Source organism: Leopardus geoffroyi, chromosome A3 (assembly GCF_018350155.1).
Source record: "Leopardus geoffroyi isolate Oge1 chromosome A3, O.geoffroyi_Oge1_pat1.0, whole genome shotgun sequence".
NCBI lineage: Eukaryota > Metazoa > Chordata > Mammalia > Carnivora > Felidae > Leopardus > Leopardus geoffroyi.
This window is the reverse complement of record NC_059336.1, coordinates 72,692,699-72,703,009: the sequence shown is the minus strand read 5'-3', so window position 1 is coordinate 72,703,009 and position 10,311 is coordinate 72,692,699. Positions and strand designations below refer to the sequence as shown.

The 10,311-nt window shown below is 42.7% G+C and overlaps 1 protein-coding gene across 2 annotated transcripts in view; it reads left to right on the top strand.

Annotated features, from left to right (window-relative positions):
• The first annotated feature begins 913 nt into the window (after positions 1–913).
• Positions 914–10,311, top strand: part of PSME4 (proteasome activator subunit 4) — a 100,505-nt gene continuing 91,107 nt past the window's right edge. Inside the window, exon 1 of one of the 2 annotated variants that reach the window (XM_045446049.1) lies at positions 914–1,185. In XM_045446049.1, the coding sequence (XP_045302005.1) occupies positions 944–1,185 (242 nt within the window). In that variant the 5' untranslated portion in view covers positions 914–943. Of the gene's footprint in view, positions 1,186–3,617; positions 3,748–10,311 lie in introns of those variants that run through there. The other variant, XM_045446050.1, reaches the window with a different exon arrangement.

Sequence of the window (10,311 nt, the reverse complement as noted above, 5' to 3'; positions counted from 1 at the left end):
ACCTCAACTTTATCACTTCTAGGAAACTACCTGACACCCCTACAGTTTGAAATTCTCTTTAGGTGTTCCCAAGGCATCCTGTACTTATCCAGTAATTAACAGTATTGTCTTGTAATTGCTCGTTCCCTAGACTAAAGCTCAGGTAGATTGTAAAACCCTGGAGGGCAGAAATCACGTGCTCTTCCCATTTCAAGGGCCTAAAAGGAGCGGCTGACACACAAAATAGCAGTTCAATTAATATTTGTTGAATTAACAATTCACCTTTTTGGAATGAGAGCGGCCAGAAAAATACCCGAAAGAGGGGACTTAAAGGAGACAGAGTAAAAAAATCTATAATTAACAAGTGAGATGGATACAGAGTACCTAGGTTTTTCCACACACTCGGCGTGGGGGCCTAGGCCCACCGCCTTGGCGGAGAGCACCGCGACTACGGGCTCCCGAGGACAGCCACAGGGACCGCGCAACCCCAGGCGAGGAAGGACAATAGCCTGGAATTCGGCTTCGTGTTTCCGGTGGGGCAGGCTCGCGCTCGGCCGGTGAGGCCCGGGGGTGGGGGCTCCGAGCCCGGCCCACGGCGAGAAAGGCGCGGCCCGCTGGGCTCCCGCTGCCGCCACCACCGCCGCCACCTCCTCCGACGCCGTCGCTCCGCCCCGCCCCGGAAGTGACTTGAGGCCCGTCCGGAACCTGCGGGCCCGGCTGCTGCAGCGTCACCAGCCGAGCCGGTGCGGGGCGGGCAGAGCGGCCGCTGCCGCCGCCAACGAACTGGGATCGCGCGGGGACCAGCAGCGCGCCGGCCAGCGCAGGGGGCCCAGCGGTCGGGCCGAGGGCTACGGGCTGCCGACGGCCGTGGGGCGACGACGACGCGGAGGAGGCGGAGCCCGGAGAGGGGTGGGGGCCGGGGAGGGTTAGGGTGGGAGGGGGTGGGGGGGGTGTCCCTAGGCTCATGGAGCCGGCCGAGCGGGCGGGCGGCGGGGATCCCCCGGAGCCCGGCGGGCGTCCCGGCCCGGACTCGCGGGGCTTCGTCCCGCAGAAGGAGATCGTCTACAACAAGCTGCTGCCCTATGCCGAGCGGCTGGACGCCGAGTCCGACTTGCAGCTGGCCCAGATCAAAAGCAACCTGGGCCGGGCCGTGCAGCTCCAAGAGCTGTGGCCCGGGGGCCTCTTCTGGACCAGGAAACTCTCCACGTAAGTGTGTTCGGGTCTGCAGGGTGGGTGCGTGGGCAAAGGGGGGCAAAGGCTCAGTGGGAAAGCGTCCGGGGCAAGGGCAGCGGCGGCTCTTTGTCCACACGGGATCGCTGGACACAGCTCTGCCCCGACTCGACCCTCCGGTGGTCTCCGAGCAGTAGTCGGAGAATCGCTACAGGAAGCCTGGGAAGCACTCAAGTCCGCTCCCTGCCACTTTACAGCGGGACCTCCTCTGTCCTCACCAGCCTTGTACGTCTTCCCTAGCTGCTTCTCCCCAAGGGTTTAGGTTGTTGTCTTGCGACCTACGGCATCTTGGGGAGCCGGAGGGCACCAGGCCCTCAGGAAGAGATGAAGGGTCCCCCAAGGGTCCTGAACCTTTGCCCATGGGGGATGTGGGAGGAGAGGATTCGTCTATGGGGGAGTAACTCGACTTTTCCTGGTGCTTCCTCCGGTTCTTCCTCTACGGTCTCCGCCTCTTTATAGCCCTCAATTCAGGTCTCGTTAACTTTCTGAATGGGAAGGAGGCCGTAGGGAACTTGTAGGTTCTGCTTTTTTGGGCCTGCTCAGTCTTTGTGGGTTTGATTGAATAGATTGGTTCAAAATCAGCTCTTAGCGCTTTCTTGAGCGGTATACTAGACAGTTAATGTTGAGAATGTTGAGTCTTAGAACATCGGGAAAGTGTATGTTTCTCCAGTTGTGACATTTCCTTTGGAAATGTGCGACCCTAAGGAAAATAGAAGAGAGCTGTCAGATTGTCCAGGGCGTTATTAGTACAGGGCTTGCGTTAATTTTTGAGTCGCTCAGAAGAATATAGATGACCTAAAAATCAGTTTCAGGAGTTATGTTATTGTTTGATTACTGTTTCTGTTTTTTTTTTTTTTTTCCACAAACTCTCCTTAAGCTATAGTGCCACTGAAATTGGGGGGGGGGGGCAGCAAGTAAAAATACGGTCTGAGGGGGAAAGGTTAGGCACTTTATTTGCTAGGTGGGTATCTTCGTTGTGAGAGAAGAATTTTTTAAGAAAGTTGTGCTGTATCTTGTTTGGTTAACTGTACACAAAATCTGGTAACATTGTATGTTCATGAATGTGGGTATGGATGGATAAACACACAAGACATAAGTCACTTATCCACTGTTTACCCAAATCTGCTGAGTGAACTGGGTGATGACTCAGGGTTTTGTAATGCAATAGTCTTGTCTACATTTCCTCACAGGATGATTCTTATCTGCCAATTATTAGGGAGCCTCTGACAAATTTCTCATCTCCACTTGGCGCAGTGGTGGTGGGAATAATTACCTTTTTAATTAAAAAGCAAAACTTAAACACTTAATTTTCCCTTTTCAAAGAGTGACCATAAAATGTCAAGGTTAACAGCTCTCCTCTTGAAGAGAGTGTAAAGAAGTTTGGGTATTTAGGATTCTTAGGAGACTCTGGGAAAAAAGAAATGCAACAGGGAAAAGAACCACTTTTAGTCAAAACAGCAGTGTTCTATGTTTTATAACTGATTGAAATCAAATGATTTTTCACGTGAGCTTCTATGTGTTTGTCTTACTCAGGCACAGTAAAAATACTTTGTCGGTTCCAGTAATTCCCCATTTTAATCATTCTTATTAGATTTGCCAGAGAATAACCATTTTGGGGGACACAGCTTCTTTTAGATGCACAATATATACCAATGTGTGAATGCTTACCTGGTTTGGATTTCTGAATCTAGAATCTTCACAGGCATAGTTAAGCATTGTTTTCTGACATACTTAGTACTAAGCTTGGCAAATTAGCACCTAGAGTTTGATTATTTTTGGCTTATTATGTGTAAGTAGCTTTTATCTGGAAATGGCTAAAAATACAGTGGAGACAGTCCTTGGTGTTGAGGGCAAGATTGCAGTTGATAAAGCTTACTAGCCTATGAAACTCAAACCATTTATGTCGAAGTAACTAGCAAGAAATGCTGTCAGGATTTTATTTTGGAACAAACTGATTCTAAGGATTGCAGTATGAGACATTCTGAACTTGGTGGGACATGTTGTGATCTTGGGTGTATTTTTTTCTCCTAAGTCATGTTAAGGTGACCTGTTTATAGTTGCACTTGTTGTTTTTTAATAAGCCTTGTGTTGCACAAGTTTACATCTAAATGATGCCAAAACATGTGATGATAGCTGGCAATTACCTGAGCAGTGATCATATTTAGTACTTTGTAGAAGAATGGAAAGTAGTAATGAAAACAAAATCTAACTTCTACCAGTAGTAGCTCTGTGACGGTGGGAAAGTGACTTTAATTCATGTATATTAGCATTCTTGTGAAAAATGAAGGGGTTGGACTAAATAATTCCTGGGAGACAGCCCTGGTGTGGTATTTTATGATTTTATTTTTTATCCTGTAGAGCCTCAAATAAGCCAATGTGTATCTTTCTGCAAGGACTGTTTGAGCAGCTTGTAAAGCACTGGGAATAGTTGCATAGATCAAGCACATTCCTAAAGAAGACCAGAGTGTAAATGCTGTTCAGAGGCACTGGGACTGGATCCCGGACCAGAAGTATACACCCCTAATCAGGGCATCACAGGTCTGTGTGGGATAGAGTTCTGGTTTGGGGATATTCAGGCTCCCTTTTTTTTTTTTTTTTTTAACTTTTTACCTCACCTTAGTACTTATTGTCATTCTGTTTCCATCCATTTCAAGACTTGTGGGTCTATGTAGTATCTCTGTGAGAAAGGTTATTTCTGTGTATTTTAAAAATTGGCCTGTGATAAAATACAAGCTCTCTTGCATGAACAAGTTAAAGTATTAGAACTGCCTGTTAAAGAGACATTGTGTGACATAATATCACAGGGACAGTTTTTAAGAAGCAAGGAAACAAATTGGAGAAGAGAGGCTCAAACCTAACAATGGTCACAGGAAAGACTGCTCCTGGACACTAAGTGAAAGGTATTGGTGGATAACTGGTATGGCCCATGATGCAGTTGAATAAAGGTAATCTTGAAACTTGCTTTTTCTTCCTTTGTCCTTTGGACCTTTCCCGTGAGGCGGTGGAGGTCTAGTTTGAAGATGTCAGTTTCTCTTTACCTGGCCTTGCCATGAACATTATCATCTTGGTCTTTCTTAACCTCTCTGAAGCTTTAGAGTCCTCTTGGAAAGTGTGATAGTCTCTTAGTGGTTTTCAAACTTAAAACTTAGCCATGGACTGTTGTATAAAAGCAAAATCAGAAACACAATATTGGGGTCTTTGGGAAGAATGCAGTTGCAACGATTTTTTTTTCGTTTTAACACTTCACTGACCATAGAAGCCCCTGAAGCCTGCTCAGGGATCCAAAAATCACTGAGTTAGTGCTAAAGGGCCTTTCTAGCTCTGTGTTCCTTTAAGTTGGTCTAGAGTAAGGAAAACAAGTGAATGGGCTACTGTTTCCTATAAGTTTACGTGTAATTACATTATGGATGTAATTCTTTAGTGTTTCCTTTTTTCAATCAGAATTTTGATTCTCGTGAAGGGTGTGGGCTTACTGTATTATGAAGGACATTTAAATGTTTTTACCAAGACGTTTTATTTGTAATTTTTTTTTAACGATTATTTATTATTGAGAGAGAGAGACAGACAGAGCATGAGCAGGGGATGGGCAGAGAGAGGAGGAGACACAGAATCCGAAGCAGACTCCAGGCTCTGAGCTGTCAGCACAGAGCCCGACGTGGGGCTCGAATTCACGAACCCTGAGATCATGACCTGAGCCAAAGTCAGATGCTTAACCAACTGAGCCACCCAGGCACCCCCCCCCCCCACATTTAAATGTGTTTTTTTTTGTTGTTAGAGTGAAATGTTAACTTCTGTGCTGTTTTATTATTATGATATGACTATTATATTGAGAAATCATTTCATTTGCTAATTAAACTGTAACTTCCTTGTTTAATTATGTAGGCTTCTAAAATAGGAATTGGATTATCCCAGTTGAAACCACATAATGTATTTAATTAGATTACATAACCACCGGAAACCTAAGTTTAGTCAAGATAAGAATTATCAAATAAACTGAACTCCTTTTATGGAAAGTAATAATCTGACCACAAGAGCACCCAAATTTGTATCATCTCTTTGTTAAGGGAGAAAGTGGAAAATGCTAACTGCTGAATCTCAGTTATCTATTAACACAATGAACTTATTTAGGATATCTAATGTTTGCGTGTTGAAATTGTGAAGTACACAATAAATAGAAGTGCCTGTTTTTAGTAAAAAGTCTTAAAGTCTTGACACATTACCACATTCATCAGTGAAAACCAGTTGGGAAAGTAGTAGAAAAGGTTTGCCATTGTTACCATGTGACAACACTCCGAACAAGAACCAAAGTTTCTTTATAAAGTTGATTTAAAAGTTGATTTTCCATAGAAAGACAAAGTAAATGAATTAAATGATTTTGGGAATATGAATTTTTCTGACAAAGTTGTGTAACAGTGCAATAAACTATCCTTTTTTTTTTTTTTAATGATCAAACTATTTTTTAGAGCAGTTTAGGTTCAAAGCAAAATTGAGCACAAAGTTCATATATATATGAAGCCCTTCCCATTTTTCAAATACCTCTTTAGTTGCTTGCTTGCTTGCTTTCTTTCTTTCTTTCTTTCTTTCTTTCTTTCTTTCTTTCTTTCTTTCCTTCTTTCTTTCTAAGTAGGCTCCATGCCCAATGTTGGGCCTGAACTCATGACCCTGAGATTAAGAGGCACATCCTCTACTGACTGAGCCAATCAGGTGCCCCTCAAGGACCTCTCTTACTCATTCTTTTAAAACACTTCGTCAGTTTTTTCTCCTCTAGTTAACAGGATGTTATTGCCAGAATCTCATTTGTCAATATATGTGATTTGAATAGTTCTCTAACCCATCTTCCAATTATCATCTCATGGCCAATCATGTTCCTCCATGCCAACCCACCCCCATTATTTTTGAACATATTACTTCATTCATAAGTGCTTCCAGGATGTATCTCTAAGGGAAAAGGGGTTAAACCAAAAAAGTCAATACTGATGCCATTATCTAAGCTAAAAACATGAATGATGATCCATTATCACTTTGGTCAACCTCATGAAATTCTACTTTGCAAAATTTGTGATTTTACTTGTGAGTTTCCATTTGGATTGTTTTGTCTAAGGCTTATTGCAAATAGACCCCATGGACAGAAATTTAAAATACAGCTTATTAATGAACATTTGTGTATTATGACATCTTAACTTCGAAGGCATAGAATCAACCCTGGAGCAACAAGGACTCCCTTGAATTATCTCCCTTTTAAAAACAAAGACACTGAGGTTCTTATTAGCTAATACATAGTTTGATGTAAAGTAGTAGAAGCAGGAATCTTTGAACAAGTTATTTTCTGAGTGCTCTTTGTGGGCCAGGCACTGTTTTTGGCACTTGGGATATGTTAGTGAGTGAAAGATGTCTGCCCTCTTGGGAAGTTCCAGTGTGCTCTTTTTCTTAGCACACATTTTTGTTCGTTAAAGACAGCCTAGGCAAGGTGTACCTCCGTCAACAAATTTGGGGGAAGAAAATATGAATTCTAAGTGCATTACTTAAAAAAAAATCTTATGTTTTAATGCCCTAAATGGAGGCACTGAGAAGCGCAGTTAGAAAAAAAAAAAATCTAGTAAAACAGAACCATTTATTGTTCTTCAGAAATCTGAATGTATCATTTAAAAATAATTTTCCCAGGGCCCCCTTGGTGGCTCAATCGGTTGAGCAGCTGACTTTGGCTTAGGTTGTGAACTCAGGTTTCGGGAGTTCCAGCCCCACGTCAGGCTCCTCAGAGCCTGGAGCCTGCTTAGAATTCTTTGTCTCCCTCTCCCTCTCCCTCTGCCCCTCTCCTGCTCACACTCTGTCTCTGTCTCTGTCTCTCTCTCAAAAATAAATGAAGATTAAAAAAAATTTTTTTTTAAACAATTTTCCTAAGTCATCTCGCTGCAGTGTTATAAAATTGTCTTAGAGGGGCGCCTCGGTGGCGCAGTCGGTTAAGCGTCTGACTTCAGCCAGGTCACGATCTCGCGGTCCGTGAGTTCGAGCCCCGCGTCGGGCTCTGGGCTGATGGCTCAGAGCCTGGAGCCTGTTTCCGATTCTGTGTCTCCCTCTCTCTCTGCCCCTCCCCCGTTCATGCTCTGTCTCTCTCTGTCCCAAAAATAAATAAACGTTGAAAAAAAAATTTTTTTTTAAATTGTCTTAGAAAGACATGTTCTTAAGTGAAATGGAGGCGACTTGTTTGTTTTTAAGGGGTGCTTATTTATTTAGTGGTAAATAAGGGCACAACCTCCAAACCAGTTTTCTCATTGTGGAACCTGGGAGTTAATTTTTCTGTTAAATGAGGCTCATTTGTAGTGAATCTTCCTCTCACTGCACATCTTTTTTGTACAAAATCCAAATCTGTGTTTCTCTTTAACCTTTGTAGAAAATTAGATCAAAATCTCATACAGTATGAATGGCAAGCTGAGAACATGGTAATAAAAGCAACAGCAAGTAAACAACAACAACAAAACCTTTATATTCATTGACACAGCCAGTGGAATGTTAAAAGCACATACTATAAATATTCATTCCCATTTGGAATCTTGAGGTTGGCTACTTCCATATTCGGCCTACACTCAGCATTTCTTCCCTTTTAGCACACTCCCTCTTGATCCCTTGTTCATGCTTTTGTAGTCTGTGTGCATATTTTCCCTCTACTGTGAGCTTTCTGGAGGTCAATGTCCTCCATGCTTAACACCTTTCCTCCACTCCCAGCATTTAGTACTGCAGTGTATACATTCATAGGTACTCAATAATATTATAATTTACTTTTTTATTCTTTGTAAACTAAAGCATTATGAAATTCTACGAAACTTTTACAGTCAAATGGAGAAAACAAACCTGGGATGAGGTCTATTTTAATACTCTATTCAAAAGAAAGTAGTATATATTTAATAAAAGAAGTGGAGGAAAGGAGCATTTTGGTTAAATAAAAGAATGGTGTGTTTCATAATCCAAAGTGGGGGTCGGGGAGAATAGGCTTCATCGGTGAGTTTGAGACTTTCATTTAAAAATAAATCTAGGGGCGCCTGGGTGGCTCAGTCAGTTGAGTGTCCAACTTCGGCTCAGGTCATGATCTAATGGTTTGTGGGTTTGAGCCCCATGTTAGGCTCTGCACTGACAGCTCAGAGCCTGGAGCCTGCTCTGGATTCTGTGTCTCCCTCTCTTTTTCTGTCCCATCCTCTGCTTGTGCATACTCTTTCTCTCAAAAGTAAACATTAGGAAAAATAATAATAAAAATAAAAATAAATCTATAATAATTTTTATGCCTGAATATTTAGTATTAAGGGGCACCTGGCTGGCTCAGCCAGTAGAGCATGAGACTCTTGAGCTTGTGATTGTGAGTTTGAACCCTGCGTTGGGTGTGGAGATTACTTAAAAAAATAAAATATTGGGGTACCTGGGTGGCCAGTTGGTTAAGCACCCAATTTCAGCTCAGGTCATGTTCTCATGGTGCGCAGGTTTGAGCCCCACCTCAGGCTCTCTGCTATCAGCACAGAGCCAGCTTTGGATCCTCTGTCTCCCCTCTCTCTCTGCCCCTCTCTGCTCATGCACACATGCATGCATTTTCTCAAAAATTACATTAAAAAATAGAATCTTAAAAAATGTGTTTAGTATAAAATAATTCAGGGTACAGTAATACAGTTTTTTGATAGGTGAACCATAGTTTTGGGTAATGGTAATCACCTTTTAGGCTGGTTTGACTTTTTTTCAGAATACATAGACCCTAACTGGGTACCTGGGTGGCTCAGTTGGTTAAGTTTCCAACTCTTGGTTTTAGCTGAGGTCATGATCTCACAGTTTGTGAAATTGAGTCTCATGTCAGACTTTGCACTGATAGTGTGGAGCCTGCCTGGGATTCATTCATTCTCTCTCTCTCTCTCTCTCTCTCTCTCTCTCTCTTTCTCTCCCTGTCCCTCTGTCCCTCCTCTGCTCATGCTCACCCTCTCTCTTTCAAAATAAATAAATACACATTTAAAAAAATATATAGAACCTAAACTTTAGAGTTTAAAAATATAGTGAAGGGGCCCCTGGCTGGCTCAGTTGGAAGAGCATGCTACTCCTGATTTCAGGGTTGTAAGTTCAAGCCCTACATTAAGGGTAGAGATTACTAAAAATAAATAAATAAAAACTTAAAAAAAAAAAATTGAAATATACTAAAGACCTTTTCCCTTACCCAGAAAGAACTAACACCATTGCAGCTATTAAATGGGTTTGAGAATAGTATTGTAGTTCAAATAAGGCAGAAATTACTTAAGAATTATTAAAAAATGGTTTAGGGGCACCTGGGTGGCTCAGTCGGTTACGTGTCCGACTTTGGCTCAGGTCATGATCTCACAGTCCGTGAGTTTGAGCCCCATGTTGGGCTCTGTGCTGACAGCTCAGAGCCTGGAGCCTGCTTTGAATTCTGTGTCTCCCTGTCTCTCTGCCCCTCCTCCGCTCATGTGCACGCACGCGCCCTCTCTCTCTCTCAAAAAAAAAAATAAACATTAAAGAAAATTTATTAAAAAATGGTTTATAATCTCCTAATGGTAGACACTCTAAATGGAATGTTTACTAAAACATTTTGGGGCTTTTCAGCATAGATATTTCATCTCATTTTCTGACAAATTTCTTTAAAAAAAATTTTTTTTTTAATTTGTTTTTTTTAACGTTTATTTATTTTTGAGACAGAGAGAGATAGAGCATGAATGGGGGAGGGTCAGAGAGAGAAGGAGACACAGAATCTGAAACAGGCTCCAGGCTCTGAGCTGTCAGCACAGAGCCTGACGCGGGGCTCAAACCCACGAACTGCGAGATCATGAGCTGAGCTGAAGTCGGACGCTTAGCCGACTGAGCCACCCAGGTGCCCCTAAAAAAATTTTTTTTAATGTTTATTGATTTCTGAGAGGGAGACAGAGCACGAACATGGTATGGGGCAGAGAGAGAGAGAGTCACAGAATCTGAAGCAGGCTCCAGGTTCTGAGCTGTCAGCACAGAGCTCCATGTGGGGCTTGAACCCACAAAGCGTGAGATAATGACCTGAGCTGAGGTCAGCCACCCAATTGACTGAGCCACCCAGATGCCCCTGACAAATTTTTTTTTAAGCCAAGAATA